Source organism: Felis catus, chromosome B2 (genome assembly GCF_018350175.1).
Source record: "Felis catus isolate Fca126 chromosome B2, F.catus_Fca126_mat1.0, whole genome shotgun sequence".
Lineage (NCBI taxonomy): Eukaryota > Metazoa > Chordata > Mammalia > Carnivora > Felidae > Felis > Felis catus.
In genome coordinates, this window is record NC_058372.1 from 34894990 (window position 1) to 34911400 (window position 16411).

The following is a 16411-nucleotide window of genomic DNA, read 5'->3' on the forward strand; positions in this document are numbered from 1 at the left end:
ATATTAAAACGTTTTCTTCTGCCTAAAAGTTCATATTTTTTCTCTTGACTTCATTTTATTTTTTAAATTTGTTTAATGTTTATTTATTTTTGACAGAGAGAGAGAGACAAAGTACGAGCAGGAGAAGGGTGGCAGAGAGGGAGGGAGACATAGAAACCGAAGCGGGCTCCAGGCTCTGAGCTGTCAGCACACAGCGTGATGTGGGGCTTGAACTCATGAACCGTGCGATCATGACCTGAGCCAAAGTTGGAAGCTTCACCGACTAAGCCACCCAGGTGCCCCTCTCTTGATTTTAAAAGCAGTCAGAACATTTTTGTGGGCCCCTAAACGTATTGGAGCCCCCCAGCCTTGTGCCCACTGTGACGGCAGCCTGGTGCTGCACTTTGTGTGGTTCTTGTCCTCCCGAGAGCTTTTCAGCCCTGTCAGGACCCTGGCCACGTGACAGTGGAAGGCGCCCAGCTCATCAGGGCTGGTGTGACAGGTAGGAAAACTGAGACGGAGGAGGTAACTGTCCAAAGACTAAACCAACCTGTGACTGCCTTGGTCCCAAATCAGCGCAAGAGAGAAAAACAGTTTTCCCGTTTACCAAAAAAGAAAACGTGCATCTGCTTGATCATCGATGCAGCCAATATCGAATGAGCACTGGCCATGTGCCAGGCGCTGTGCCACAGCTGGGGACATGGCCCAGGGGGAGGCTGGCAGGAGCGAGGCAACCAATGACTAAGGACCATTCCTGCTCAGCTGCACAGAGGGACGGGGCTCCAGGCTACAAACGCAGAAAGCAGGGCAACACAGCCCGGCTTGGGTGGAAGGAGAGGCTCCCCTTACTTTATTTTGGGACCTGAGAAGGAATAATAAAGAGGAAATATCTGAAATTGAGTAAAAAATTAAGGGGAGAAAAAGAATAGAAGTGGCAACTGACCTTTGCGGTGTGCAGTACCATCAAGATCTGATGCTGTTACCTAAGTATCATTGGGACAGATCACTGGCAAGTATCATTGGGACAGAAGGAGCCAGGAGATGTGTGTATGCTTGCACGCGTGCACACGCGCGTGCGTGCGTGTGTGTGTGTGTGTAAATTTAATACATGATAGAGATGGGATTTTAATTCAGTGGGAAAGGATGGTGAACTTAAGACAGGGTAAAACCATGACTGGTTTGCCACCTGGTGAAAATATATTTGGATCTTCACCTGTCACCATTTATCGAAAGCCGTTCCAGGTGGATTAAGACCTAATGAATACAACGATAGAAACCTGAATAGAAGTGGAAATAGGGGGTGCCCGGCTGGCTCAGCCAATGGAGCATGTGACTCTTGATCTCGGGGTTGTATGCTCGAGCCCCACACGGGGTGTGAGGTTACTTAAAAATGAAATCTTTTAGGGGCGCCTGGGTGGCTCAGTCGGTTAAGCGGCCGACTTCGGCTCAGGTCATGATCTCGCGGTCCGTGAGTTCAAGCCCCGCGTCGGGCTCTGTGCTGACAGCTCGGAGCCTGGAGCCTGTTTCAGATTCTGTGTCTCCCTCTCTCTGACCCTCCCCCGTTCATGCTCTGTCTTTCTCTGTCTCAAAAATAAATAAACATTAAAAAAAATTTTTTTTAAATGTTTCAAATAAAATCTTTTACTTTTTTAAAAAAGTTTATTTATCTTGGGAGAGAGAATGGGAGCAGGGGAGGGGCAGAGAGAGAGGGAGAGAGAAAATTCCAAGCAGGCTCCGCACTGGCAGTTCAGAGCCCAACGCGGGGCTCAAACACACAAACCCTGAGATCATGACCTGAGCCAAAACCAAGAGTTAGACATTCAACTGAATGAGCCACCCAGGCACCCCTTAAAAATAAAGTCCTTTTGTTTTTATTTAGAAAAAATTCCTTAATGTTTTATTTATTTTCAAAAGAGAGAAAGAGGGAGAGTGAGCAGGGGAGGGGCAGAGAGAGAGACACACACAGATCTAAAGCAGGCTCCAGGCTCCAAGCTGTCAGTACAGAGCCCAACGTGGGGCTCGAACCCAAAAACCCACAAACCGTGAGATCATGACCTGAGCCGAAGTCGGACACTTTACCAACTGAGCCACCCGGGTACCCCTAAAGTCTTTTTTTTTAAGTGGAAATAGGAAACCCATATGCATTAAACATGGGTAGGTGAGCCCTCAACCACGACAGGAAATTCAGAGGTTATAACAAGTGAAAGATACATTTGATTACGTAAGTTGTGTGTGTGGTAAAAGACACCATAAACGAAATTAAAAGAGGACAGAATAAAGGGAAATATTTACAATGCAGACAACAGATAAAGGGCTAATGTCAGGGCGCCTGGGTGGCTCAGTCGGTTAAGCATCTGACTTCAGCTCAGGTCATGATCTCAAGGTTCACGAGTTTGAGCCCCTCGTCAGGCTCTGTGCTGACAGCTCAGCGCCTGAAGCCTGCCTCAGATTCTGTCTCCCTCTCTCTCTGCCGTTCCCCTGCTCTCACTCTCTCACTCTCCCTCTCTCTCTCAAAAATAAATAAACATTAAAAAAAAAAAAAAAGGGCTGGGACGCCTGGGTGACTCAGTCGGTTAAGCGTCCAACTTCCACCCAGGTCATGATCTCACAGTTCGTGGGTTCAAGCCCGCTTCGGCCTCTGTGCTGTGTGCTGAGGGCTCAGAGCCTGGAGCCTGCTTCGGATTCTGTGTGTGTGTGTGTGTGTGTGTGTGTGTGTGTGTGTGTGTGTCTCTGCCCCTCCCCCGCTCATGCTCTGTCTCTCCCCCCCCTCTCAAAAATAAACAAAGATTTAAATAAATAAATAAATAAGTTTTTAAAAGGGCTAATGTCTATCACGGAGGAAGAGCATCTCTACACTGATTTTTTTTTTAAGACAAAAAAAATCTTACCAGCAATTCACGGTGGAGCAGGATTTCTCAGCCTCAGCACTACTGACACTTTGTACCTGATAATTCCTCCCTGTGGAGGCTGTGCTGAGCTTTGTGGAAGGCTTCCCAGCATCCCTGGCCCCCTGCCCACTAGATGTCAGCAGCAAACACACACACACACACACACACACACACACACACTGCCCAACAAGAGTGACAACCAAAAATGTCTGCAGACATTGCCACATGTCCCCAAGGGAGAGGGGCAAAACCAATGCCAGTTGAGAACTTCTGCAGTAGAACAAATCCACTAATACTCAGGTGGCAGGACGTGACACCTCACTGGTCCCCGACAGGCACAATCAGAGAAGAGTGAGATATCATTTGAACGATAGCGCCCACAGCTGGCAGGAATGCAGGGAACAGAATGCCTGGCTGATGGAAATAGAAATGAGGAGCCTCCGCGGGAGGTCTGTCCAGTGGCTGCAGAAGTGACCGAGACACAAAAGCTGCGTGGTGTGAAAGCTGGAGGCCACCCGACAGTGAGATTCAGGAGTGCCAGGGGCAGGCCTATGAGCCAGCCAGGGCTTCTGGGGCTCTGGGGGCCAACTGGCCATTGCATTTTTTTTGTGGGATTGCCTATTCCATGATCTTGGAGGCTGTCGACCTGAAAATTCAAAACTATGATCCTGAGTCAGAAGGGTGCGTTGTCCCGTGTGTGGCCAGAGGGCTGGGATGGATCCCACACCCCTCTCGCTGTCCTGCCTCCATGGAAACACTAACACTGCACGAAGGCGGGGACATCGTGAACTTGGCAGACAATATCAACCACAGGTATGGTCCTGCTACCAGGTCCAGAGACATGGGCAGGGGACTTCCCATGCTGTCCCCGAGGGACTCTGAGGTCCCACAGTAGCACTTGAAAATGAAGCCTGTCATCACCCTGCAGTGGGATTTGGTTTTTCTTTCACTACCTCTTGCTCACTCCTACCCTCACCTTTCATCCCTTTACTGCCAGCTTCTCAGGTCCAATAAATACAGAAAAGGGACCTTCCTGTTCCTTATGTCTTCAAAGAATCCCCAGGTCAAAAGGCTTTCCAGTAGGACTCGAGACCCCAGGGAAGGACCAAGTTCCAAGCTCGGATGAGCCACCCAGCTCTGGGCTAAATCTCCAACCCCAGGATCTGGGTCCCAGCTCGGCCCCTTGCTAGCCAAGTCACCTACAAGCTGCTCAGACACTCTTAGCCTCAATTTCCCCCTCTGTGAAATGAGATAAAACACTGCCTCACTGGGCTACTGTGCTGTTTGAGGGGCAGGGTGGCGTAGGGGTTAGGAGCCCAGGCTACATCTGTACAATCCAGCAACTCACCCCTGAATGAAGACCTAAGAGCCGTGGTGGGAATACACCCTCCGGAAGACATGTATGCGAAAATCCGGTGGCTCTATTCATAGTAGAAAAGAACTGGAAACATCAGGCAGAGAACGGACAATCAAATTGTGATGTTTGCGGACAATGGAATGCTGCTCGACCATAAAACAGAGTACAAGGGGCTGCTACATGTGACACGTGGATTAAAGCTCACAGATACTACGGTGAAGGAAAGAAGCCAGGTGTAAAAACACAATCAAGAATAGACGCTAGTCTAGGGAGAGAAGACAGAATAGTGGTCGCCCTTTGGAGGGGAGTGGCCTGGGGAGAGGCGCAAGGCACCTTCCTGGGGCGCTGGAAATGCTCTAGCTCCTGATCTCAGTGGTGGCTGCTCAAGTGTATACATGCATAAGCATTTGTACACTCAAGATTTGTACACATGACTGTATGTAAAGTATGCCTAAAAAAAAAAAAAAAGGAAAAGGAAAACCATGCAACAGTAAGGATCGAAGCTGGTGCCAGGCCAGCTGGAAGCTGGCTAAATGACCGTGTTTCCATTTCTTCACCTGCAGATCAAGGGTGACAAATACAGTACTAGCGACGTGGGGCTGTCACGGGATTCTATGAGATAATCAATTTGAAGACCAGGGCCTGGCAGGTCGTATGCACTTTCCAAGGTGAGCGGAGCTCTTGCTGTTAGCTGGGGTGACACGGGTAAAGTGCTTGGCACAGGGCCCAGCACACCTCAGAGCTCAGCAATTGCTGGCCAGTGTGACCTAAGGTGCCCACCGCCCCCGCCCTCCAAGACGTCTTCCTGACCTGGTTACTGGGATGAGCCCAACTGAGTCTCCCCTTACTGGTACAACCACACCCAGGGGCTTCACCCCAGAGCAGCCCATGCTTCTCCCTCTCTTGGCTGTGACCCACCGTATTTTCAGTTCCTCACACCAACCATCTTTGCCTCTCAAGACTCCAGCCTGATTATCACTTTCCTCTCCCTGCCCCAGCCACTGGCTCCCTGGGGATTTCCAGCTTGGCTAGTTCTAAGCTTCTGGGACAGATCTGGACAGAGACCCTAGCAGGGGAAGCCGGAGGGGCTGTGTATCCAAGACACCATTGGGGGGGTTGCGTATCTCCCTAAAGAGTTAGCACTGTCTCCCACGCACACCCAGAACAGGGTGGGACTTGAAGGCCCCCCTCCCCATCCTGGGCTGCATCTCCCTCCACTGCCCTTATCACTGAGCTTCCAGCTTCCTTATGTAGTCACTGCAGCCCCCGCTAGAATGTCAACTCCTTGACCACAGACTTTGCCAGTCTCAGTCACTGCTCTCTCCAGCACCTACAGCAATGCCCGGGACATAGTAGATGCTCAATAAATATAAATGGCCTACATGATTGCGCTGAAAGACTTCCAGGCATCCTGATCTACCCCTCTCTGGCACCCTAGTCCCACCCCAACCAGGTCTCTCTTCCCACAACACCCCTTTCACTCTTTTGCTCAAGAAACTGACGTGGCGGAGCGGCTGGGTGACTCCGTCAGTTAAGTGTCTGACTCTTGATTTTGGCTCAGGTCATGATCTCACGGTTTGTGAGTTCGAGCCCCGCATCTGGTTCTGCACTAACAGTGTGGAGCCTGCTTGGGATTCTCTCTCTCTCCCCCTCTCTCTCTGTTCCTCCCCCACTTGTGCTTTCTCTCTCTTTTTAAAATTAACTTAAAAAAAGGAAGGAAGGAAGGAAGGAAGGAAAGAAGGAAGGAAGGAAAAGAAAGAAAGAAAGAGAAAGAAAGAAAGAAAAGAAAAAAGAAAAGAAAACAAAACAAAACAGAAGAAAAGAAAAGAAAAAAAAAGAAACTGACATGGCTCTCAACTCTCCACCCCAGCAAGTCAACACTCCTCTGTCCTTGTTTCAAGGGAGCTGCCCCTCCCCCCCATCAAAGCTATTTCCCGGGTACTCTCCTCACCACACCCCCACAGTCTGCTAGACAGAGTGACTTCCAGAACAACAGAGCTGGGCCTACCTTTAACAATCAAATCAGAACTAACAGTTGGCTTCTACCTGGCAGGGTTCCAGGAGGAACGTGGGAGACGGTAAAGTGCTTGGCCAGTCCTCTAAAAATGGGAGCTGTCATCATCCCACATTGGAGGCTTTTGCTCAGACTAAGTGACAGCCGCAGGTTTGGAGGTACCTGGGTTTGAATCCCAGCCCCACCAGTTTCCTGGGGGGTGACTATGGAGAAGGTAATTGTCCCGATTCCAAGCCCAGTGTTCACATCTGTAAGGTAGGAATGATAAAAGAAGCCACTCTCCAGTCCTATTTAAGTGTACTCAATCAGTGCGTATGATGTGCCCGCCGCAATGCCTGGTCCAGAGTAAATACTCAGCAAATAGTATTCACTATGATTATCAGCATCCTCACTGGTGGAGCCCGCCTGGAAATAGAGGGACTAGCTGGTTTCTCTGCCACAATGGCTGCAGTTTAGCAATCACCATTTTCCGTGGTTTACTGAGTGTCACTGTCTGTCCGGAGTCCCCTCAAATCCATCACCCTATTGTCTATCCTGGTCGTCCTGGCTGATATCGCTTTTCTTGGTAACCACATTCAGTTTCATGGTCACCAGGCCGTGGGGCAGGGCCTGCGCATACGGTTGTGTGGTGTCCTACACAAAGGCACCACTAGAGAGAAGGAATGGGAGGGTATGGGAGAAGCCAACCCACGCCCCGGCTGGGTGTGGCTTGGCTTCTTCCCAGAGGAGGGGTCTTTTCAGTCTGCACAGAGATGCGCATGGTCTAGCCCAGACCCCGACTTTAGGGAGCAGGAGGCTCTTTGTCCCGAAGTTGCTGGCTTTGGGAATCTCCCATCCGTTTGTGGTTTGCCATATTCCCTTTCCCTGTCAGGTGACAACATCACTGTCAATACTCAAAGCTTCCCAAACACCCACTTCTAGTCTCCAGCCTCCCCACTCCACCCCACCCCGCCTCTCCCTTGGCTCCTGCTTCCACCTAACTTACTGCTTCTCTTGCCTTGATCTAGGGCAGTTCCTCAGACCATTCTAATTGCAACCCGCAGTAAAAAAAAAAAAAAAAAAAAAAATGCATTTTACATCATGACCCACACAAGCATGTACTTATAACGAGCCAAAACAAAGTGTTCATGAGATCACAGCTACCTTTACTATTTATGATGTACTGTGAAATGTTCTATTTCATTAAAAAAAATTTTTTTTAATTTTTTAAAATTTATTTTTGAGAGAGAGAGCACGAGTAGGGGAGGGGCAGAGAGATAGGGAGACAAAGGATCTGAAGCAGGCTCTTCGCTGACAGGGGCAAACCCGATACGGGGCTCGAACCCACGAACCGTGAGATCATGACCTGAGCCGAAGTCGGACATTCAACCGACTGAGCCACCCAGGCGCCCTGTTCTATTTCATTTTTTTTTAAATGCTTATTTTGACCCACTAAACTGATGTCACTCCTTAGTCCTGGCCAAATGCTTCGTTTTTTGTTTTAAGAAGATAGAAGTTTATTGAATACACCGCAACGAAGGGGCAGGCAGGACAGCAGAGGAGGGGCTGTCTGCCCTGACCAAACACTTGGGAAAGCACTGTTAGGACACAGCTTTATAAAATGCGGCCCTTGAATGTATTTCCAGGAGCAGCGGTGTCACCCAAGAGTTTACTAGAGGTATAGCTTACTGGAGGCTCACCCTAAACCTACCGAATCAGAATCTACATTTCAATAACGCTCCCAGGAGACTCACGTGCACGCGAAAATTCGAGATGCCCTGGTCTAGGATGGCAGGAAGCCACTCTGTCAGAATTGACTGTTGGGGCGCCTGGGTGGCTCTGCAAGTTGAGCATCCCGCTCTTGATCTCGACCCAGGTCATGACCCCATGGCCATGGGTTGGAGCCCTGCGTCAGGCTCCATGCTGACAGTGCGGAGCCTGCTTGGGATTCTCTCCCCCTCTCTCTGCCCCTCCCCCACTGGCACTCTCTGTCTCTCTCAAAATAAATAAATTAATTTAAAAAAAAAAAGAGAATTGTACACATTAACATAAGTGCCTGGGGACTCTCTATAAGTGAAGGCTATGAACTTGAGCAGCAGCGTGAACACCTGTCGGAATACCCCAAGGGACCTTCTCCTGTGTTGTATGCTGCGAGGGCGTTGCAGAAACGTGTCCTCCCTCTGCCCACGACGTCTGAAAATCAGACGTGGCGCTCTATGGTCTCTGCCCGTGGCTTGTTTACAACTAGGAGCTTTGAAAGTCAATTTCTAAACGCAGAGATCTCAATTCTTCTGCAGCCAACCATGGGAAGTTCACAGAGATTTTTTTTTTTTTTTCCCCAGAGAATCAGCTCCAGGAAAATGTGGCAGCTCAGGACCAGGAACTAAGAGTCTGAGGCATGAGGCCCCATCTGGCCGCTAGCTGCACAGAGTCTCAGTTTCTCTGTCCTCAAACGCGGCTGTGCTGGTGACCATCTCAAAACTGCCTCCTCAAAATCCCCTGAGCTGCATCACCACCCCCAAGACCCACTCCCTGGGACCTCAGCCCGGCTCCCGCAAGTGGTCCCAGGACCTGTACTGCCTTCACGGCTCCCGACTCACCCCTGACCTTGGGGAGACCCTCTTGGATGCAGCCTGGGGGAGGGAAGGTATGAATCCCCTTCCACTCTCCACTTCCGCAGAGGGAAGCCTCATTGTGAGTCTCCTTTTGTGCGTGCAGAGCCTGGGGGATCCAGCCCCTCCGTCTCAGCCCCCTTCCTGTCACTAGACAGGACAGTCACCCCCAGAGTGGACTCTGCCCTGCTCTACCGCACATCTTTGTCGGGCAAGTAAACACGGAAACGTAAGCTCTGCAGGGAACTTGTGTGAGCCACTTGGCACCCACTCACAAAGCTAAGCAAGATTTGTTTTGTTCGTTCACCTTCCTGCTGAGGCAAATCACCCTGCTGATGAGAAGAGGAGCTGGAGGTGGAGGAGGGAAGGGGGGTGGGTGACGGGGGGAGGGAAGGGGGGTGGGTGACGGGGGATAAATGTCAGAGAGATGCCCAGCGAGGGAAACTCAATTGCCAGAAATGTAAGAAAGGGGCATGACATCACCACAGCCGTCTGAAAGGTCAACCCCTCACTGGGGGGTCAGCAGTTCGCTCATCTGGGACGCTGTTGACAGGAAAATGAGTCATTTAGCGCTCCCAGTCTTGGAAGACGGCTAGATATTTACCAAAGGCCAGGACTTGTTGCCTGAATACTTTCAGAAGTAAATATGAGTCATGAAATCTAAGAAGTACAGAGGACGCTGCTGGTGCCCTGCCCATGGCCCCTGGCGCTCACCTCTACTCTCTGATGGCCGCCAGATGTCGAATGTCAGCACCTGACTCTGCGCCTGACTTAGCCAGCGCAAAGGGCAACTTGGAAAGGGAAGGTGGGGATGAAGCCGAGCCAGGCCGGCTGGGTTTGCTAGCTCCTTCCCAAAAGGGGGTCTTTTCAGTTTGCAGTGGAGTCAGTGGAAGCAGCCTCACCCCATCACGGATGGGAGGCAGGTGAATGAAAACCCAGCTTCCTTACCCCCGGGCTGGGACAGCTCAGGGTGTGCTCTCACTGTCCCCAACAGGTCCCCACTGGTACTGAGCCCCAGTTGCCCACCGTGCTACAATTTACATTTAAATTGGATTTCAGGAGCACCTGGATGGCTCAGCCGGTGAAGCCTCCGACTTCGGCTCGGGTCATGATCTCACAGTTCACGAGTTCGAGGCCCCCATCAGGCTCTGTGCTGACAGCTCAGAGCCTCCTTCAGATCCTCTGTCCCCCTCTCTCTGCCCCTCCCCAACTCGCACGCACACACACTCTTATTCTCTCTCAAAAATAAATAAACATCAAATCAAATAAAAAATAAATAAATTGGATGTCCTTCGCTCCTCTGTGGGGAAGTACTTCAGGGCCTGTTTCTGGAGAAATGTAGCCGAAGGCAGTAGGACTAGTACCCCAGGAGGTCTAAATCGGCACCCTGAGTTGAGTAACCAGGGAACAGGCTGGCTGAAGAGAAGAGAAAATTCTTTTTTTTTTCTTTTTTTTTTTTTAATTTTTTTTTCAATGTTTATTTATTTTTGGGACAGAGAGAGACAGAGCATGAACGGGGGAGGGGCAGAGAGAGAGGGAGACACAGAATCGGAAACAGGCTCCAGGCTCCGAGCCATCAGCCCAGAGCCCGACGCGGGGCTCGAACTCACGGACCGCGAGATCATGACCTGGCTGAAGTCGGACGCTTAACCGACTGCGCCACCCAGGCGCCCCGAGAAGAGGAAATTCTTGTCACTAGAAACGTGCAGGAACGCCTGGTGACCGTCTCAGAGCGGCCCCACCGAAAGGGGCTTCAAAAAATTAAAAGTCTGGTGTAGTTGTATTTGCCAAGGTGATGACTACATTTTCTAAAGCCCCACTCCTCTTATATCCTCTTACCCAGTAACTCTGAGCTAGGCACCCCAAAAGAGGGAGGTAACTGAAGGTTACTTGACTTTGGGCAGAACACAACTTTCTGGCCCCCAATTTCCTTATTTGGAATACAAGTGAATTACCTGAGGGACACCTCAGGTCTCTACAGTGTTGATCTTCTAGGACTTGGTGTGCCAGTTAGGAGAGTGGACTTTGAATATGGGGAGGTAACGGGGGATGATAGAGGGCCTCGTGGGACCTGCAAATAAGCCCCCCCAACCACCACCGAGGCTTGGTGTCCTCAGCTGCCATGAGATGTCATCAAAGGTCCTTCTTCACAGCAACACTCAGGGTCTTCAGCTCTGTCCCCAAAGTCCCATTTTTCCTCATCACCACGGTTTGGGTTGTGAACAGAACCCAAATCCTACCCTCTATGTAACTGTTGCCAAACATCTCCTTGGAACAGCCCTGAGCTCCAAGCTACCTACCGGTCAGGGCTTGCACTCGGACAAGACGAAACAAGAGAGGTTCCTCACAGAGCCCCTTGCCCCTGTCCCCACACCACACTCCCGCTTCCCTCCACTGCTGCTCTGAGGCGTGAGGGCACCCATGTTCTGTGGTTCTCTCGTATCCATGAGTCCCCGTCTTCCCACAGGCTGCGTTCCTCGCTAAGAGAATGCCACACTGTTTCCGGCAAAGGCAGCCAGGTCCCCCCAAGGCCTGTGAAGTCATGCCCGCTGCTCGGTCCTGTCAGCAGCTCAAAAGGTAGGTCGTGGCCAGGAAATCAGAAGGGTATGAAATCAGTTAAACAGTGTTCCAGCCCCTGGATGAGCCGAGCAAGAAGTGGCCTGGATGCTTCACAATCCCAGTCAGATGGACCCGCCCACAGCCGCCCCAAGAACCGCCTCCCCCGACCCCAGATTAAGACCTCCCACTGGCAGTCAGCTTGCTGCCTATCTTACGATTCCCTTGGCTTAGGAAGTACATTTAAAAATCTCTTAGAGGGGCGCCTGGGTGGCGCAGTCGGTTGAGCGTCCGACTTCAGCCAGGTCACGATCTCGCGGTCCGTGAGTTCGAGCCCCGCATCGGGCTCTGGGCTGACGGCTCGGAGCCTGGAGCCTGTCTCCGATTCTGTGTTTCCCTCTCTCTCTGCCCCTCCCCCGTTCATGCTCTGTCTCTCTCTGTCCCAAAAAATAAATAAACGTTGAAAAAAAAAATTTAAAAAAAAATCTCTTAGAGGATTATCAGCAGGACCAAGGGTTGGCCTTAGCATGGAGAGCCCATGTGCTCTGGAACATGTCACTTAGCTTCTCCACCCCTCAGCTCTGGCAACTGAAACAATCTACAGCCTGTTCTATGGTTAGGAGTTTCCTCGGGAAAATGAAATAAAAAGATATGGCCAATATGTCTCCCATGGCTCTCCTTGGGTGGGTTTGATTGTTTTACATATTCTTCTGCTTCCCTGCCATTTCCCAATTTTTGACAATAAGCATATGCTACTTTAGGAACAATAAAAATGAAGCATAATCGGGGCGCCTGGGTGGCGCAGTCAGTTAAGCGTCCGACTTCAGCCAGGTCACGATCTCACGGTCCGTGGGTTCGAGCCCCGAGTCAGGCTCTGGGCTGATGGCTCAGAGCCTGGAGCCTGTTTCCGATTCTGTGCCTCCCTCTCTCTCTGCCCCTCCCCCATTCATGCTCTGTCTCTCTCTGTCCCAAAAATAAATAAACGTTGAAAAAAAAAATAAAAAAAAAATGAAGCATAATCATTTAAAAGAGAGTTCTACATACATACAACTATGGTTCACTGTTTCACCTCATCTGGCTTCCTCATTGGCAACATCCCCAATCCTTTGTCTTTAGGCTGGAAGAGACCCCATAGCTCATTTGATCCCAACCCTTATCTTACTAATGAGGAGACTTCTCGTCTTCACCCTTGACCATGGCAGCTGCCTCACCGCAGTGAGAATTCACATTGACCTCCTCTGACTTCCTCACCAAGGAAAAGTTACAGAAAACCCAGCAAAGAAATAGCAAATGGAGGGAAGGTAGTCTCTTGGGTAAGAAGTCCATGTGTCACATTTATGTCCTTTAAAAACATCAGCCTCTGGGGCTCCCGGGTGGCTCAACTGGTTAAGCATCTGACTTTGGCTCCGGTCAGGATCTCACAGTTCATGGGTTCAAGCCCCACGTCGGGCTCTGTGCTGATAGCTCAGAGCCTGGAGCCTGCTTTAGATTCTCTCTCCCTCTCTCTCTCTGTCCCTCCCTGGCTTGCATCTTGTCTCTCTGTCTCTCAAAAATGAATAAACATTTAAAATTTTTTTTTCAATAAAAAATATAAAAACATCAGCCTTTCTCCTCCCCTCTACTCACGGAGTCTTCCTGGCAGCTTGCAGATTCCCCCTTCACCCAGCAAGTCCATTCCAGCTTCACATTTGGCCTGGGTGCCTGGGGGTGGTGTGGCTGCCTCGGGGCTCACGGAAAAACTGGCCAACTCTCCCTCCTAGAAAGTAGAAAAGCCGGGGCAGTCAAAGAAGAGCCTTCTTGGTGAAGGCTCAGCCATCCTTACATGTATTAAGATATTTTTTTTTCCAATGGAAAGAGCAACCATCTGCCTTAAAGGTAGGAACCACGTATGTCTTCAGCTTGGTTCCTTCGACATCTTGTACGCAGCGGGCACTTGATCAATTTCACCTTTCTGATTCAAGTTTTTCAGGAATGTGCCGAACCCCACCAGAAGGCTCCCCTGCCAAGATCTGATTGTACGCTGAAAATCTAAGAGCCTAGGGATGCTCTCTGGGACCTTGGTGAGAGGACACAGGGGACCTGAGGGGCCAGGATAAAAAGATCTGAAGTCGGAAATAAACAAGCAACCAAGTAAATGCTGTTTTCAAGAGAGAAAAGGGAAGGATAAATTTCTAAATCCCAAGGTCCCACCAAGGGAAGCCTATATCTTTACAATTTTACAACCAGCTTCGCCCCAGAGGTATTCGGTTCATCCGTTAGGATGAGGGCATGACAAAAGTGACAGGATTTTGTAGAAACAGGAGGATCCTTGGGACTTATGCCCAGTCACAGGTGCCACCCTGTGAAAAGCAAAAGTGAAACCAGTCCCAGCAAGTCATTTTCCCGATCTAGGATCTTCAAGAGCATTACCTTCATCTCTTGGTGTCCGAGGAGGGCAACCTGCAGTGAAAGACTGGGGATTTGGAGCCACAGAGCAAACTCCAGAAGCCTGCAGAGGAGGATTTGACAACTTTTGGGGTAGCTCTGAGGGCATTTCTGGCTGGGACCCAGCCCCCCTGCTCCCATGGGTGCTGTTTCCCAGGTAATCCAGCCTCCAAGGTTGCCACTGGGAGGGAGGGCTTGCCAGGCTGGAGAAGGGTCTAGGGTCTAGGGCCTGATACTCACAGGAAGCCCCTCGTGGACTCTTCAACCCTCTTCCAAGCATTCTAATACCAGCCAATTCCAGGGTTTTAACTGCCTGGGAAATGCCAGCCAGGGAGCTACTGAGAGGGGTCTGGGCCTCAGCAGGAAGGCCAGGGAAAGGTCTGATAAAATATGGATATGTATCTGAAACTTGATCATGGAGAGAGGAGGTGGAGAAAGGCCTTGGAGGTGGGAGGAGGGAGCCCAGCTCTGGGGCGGTTCTGAGGCTGCTGGGGAAATACGGCAAAGGCAGAGGGACTGCTAAGGAGTGAGGGGGTGGGGGGAGGCCTCCGCGATCGCGTTTGCCAGCTGTGAGGGTCTGGTTTGTGCAGGAACCTCCTGGGACATCACAACTGGTTGATGGAGCGGTGAGAAGAAGGTGTGGCGGAGCAGTATATAACACAGAAGGGCTGGAGGTGAGTTAGGAGGAGAGAGGGCCGGCGAGAGAGGGATGGAGGGTGAAGTTTGGTTATGTGTTGGAAAGCGAGATTCCAGCCAGGAAAAAGCTCTGACAAAATGAGTATGGAACTTGATTGAGGTAATGGAGAAGGGATGGGGGGCAGGAGGCTCAGTTCGCGCACTGCGCACTGCGGGCTTCAGCCCAGCCGCTGGGCTCTTACCTGCATCACAGGTGGAGAGGTGAGGGAGCCACCGGCTGTCCGTCGTGAGCGCTCCGCCGGCTGCGGCTGCTGGGCCTCCTTCCCCCAACCCCTAACTCGGCTCCCCAAACTGGAAGGTGGCCTAGGAGAAAATCTCTTTCGAGAAGAGAAGCGCCGGGTGGCCTCGGGTTCCCGGGCGAGCAGGCTCACAAGGGCGCTCCGGTAATCTCTATCCTTCCGGGAAACGAAAACGAAAGAGCGGGATCCGGCTTCCACTCCCGCCCCGGCGGGCTCCGGGGAGGCAGGGGCCGGCCCTTGCGGGAGCAGAGCCGCGGGCGCTGTCTGCTTGCCAGCCCGGAGGCGTCGGTCCTGCCGGCGTGCCCCCGCCAGTGGACGGACCCTCCTCGGGCCAGCCTGGCCCTGGTTCCCAGGGGCATGGAGGTGAGATGCTGCGGGATCTGGGGAGCCGAAGGAACCCCTGGTCTTGGGCTCAGGACAGCAACAGACCACCTTCACGTCACCCCTGTGTGTCTCCTCATTTGGATGGGGACGGGTCCTCCGATGCTGTCCGCCTGGACCAGGTGCCTCGCCCCTTAGGGATGGGTGACTTTCTTGGCCCTGACCCCAGCCTCTGCCTGCCTTTTGGCCGGCGGAGCCCCACCATCAGAGGGGCTGTGGTACCCCCTGCTGCCTTAGACCTCAGTACTCAGTGGAATCCCCCTACACCTTTTCCCAGGCCGCTGGCTTCTCCAGGCAAACCAACACACTCACCCGAGGAAAAGGAGAAAGCCTGACCTTGTGCAGAAATTCCCAAGGGGTAGATGCTGTTGCAAATGCTTACTTAGCACTGATACGCCATGAGCTCCTAGAAATTAGTAAGAACAAGGCCAGAAACCCAACAGAAAAAGGAGCAAAGATATGAATAGAAAGTCCTCCTAAAACAAAATGCTGAATGGCCCCGGAATATAGAAGATGCTCAGACTCACTCATTATTAAGGTGTGCAAAATAAAGTTTTCTGAGATATCATTTTTTTACCTGTTAATCTGGCAAAAATTCAAAATTATGTCATTAGACATAATCCACTGGAGAGGCCGAGGGGAACAGAGAACATTGGGCAAGCCCACGGAAAGTAGTAAGACAAGATCTGGCAAAGTTACAAATGCACGTACCCTTCGGCCAGCAGTCCCACTGCCGGAAACGTATTCAATGAATCCAACGCACCTATCCAAAAATGTACATGTTGTTTATTTCAGCATGGCTTATGATAAGGATCAATTAGAAACGATCCAGGCGTCCATTAAAAGGGGGCTGATGAAATAAATTATGGTAGATCCATTTAACAGAACACTGTCTCATCTCTCTGTGAGGGATGGCAAGTCCTCCAAGAGGCAGTACAGCACAGTCTTTAGGAACCTAGACTCAGGACAGTCCACCCGGCTTAGAATTCCAGCTGTCATGGGGCGCCTGGGTGGCTCAGTCGGTTAAACGTCTGACTTTGGCTCGGGTCGTGATCTCCTGGTGCGTGGGTTTGAGCCCCACATCTGGCTCTGTGCTCACAGCTCAGAGCCTGGAGCCTGCTTCGGATCCTGTGTCTCCCTCTCTCTCTGTCTCTCCCCGACTCACACTCTGTCTCTCTCTCTCTCTCTCTCTCTCTCTCAAAAATAAACATTAAAAATTTTTTAAAAAAAGAAAAAAAGAGCAAGAGTTTTCATTGAAGCCTTTTTATATGTTTTGATTGTTAACC

The 16411-nt window shown here is 51.0% G+C and overlaps 1 protein-coding gene across 7 annotated transcripts in view; it reads right to left on the minus strand.

Moving 5' to 3' along the window:
- ETV7 (ETS variant transcription factor 7) overlaps window positions 1-14933 on the minus strand; it is a 34000-nt gene extending 19067 nt beyond the window's left edge. The window contains exons 1-3 of one of the 7 annotated variants that reach the window (XM_045057453.1): window positions 14050-14658; window positions 13795-13873; window positions 13012-13141 (exon numbers count right to left, since the gene is read on the minus strand). In XM_045057453.1, the coding sequence (XP_044913388.1) occupies window positions 13012-13141; window positions 13795-13800 (136 nt within the window). In that variant the 5' untranslated portion in view covers window positions 13801-13873; window positions 14050-14658. Of the gene's footprint in view, window positions 1-13011; window positions 13142-13794; window positions 14024-14049; window positions 14659-14687 lie in introns of those variants that run through there. The other 6 variants (XM_045057451.1, XM_045057454.1, XM_045057450.1 and 3 more) reach the window with 6 other exon arrangements.
- Between the last annotated feature and the right edge of the window lie 1478 nt (window positions 14934-16411).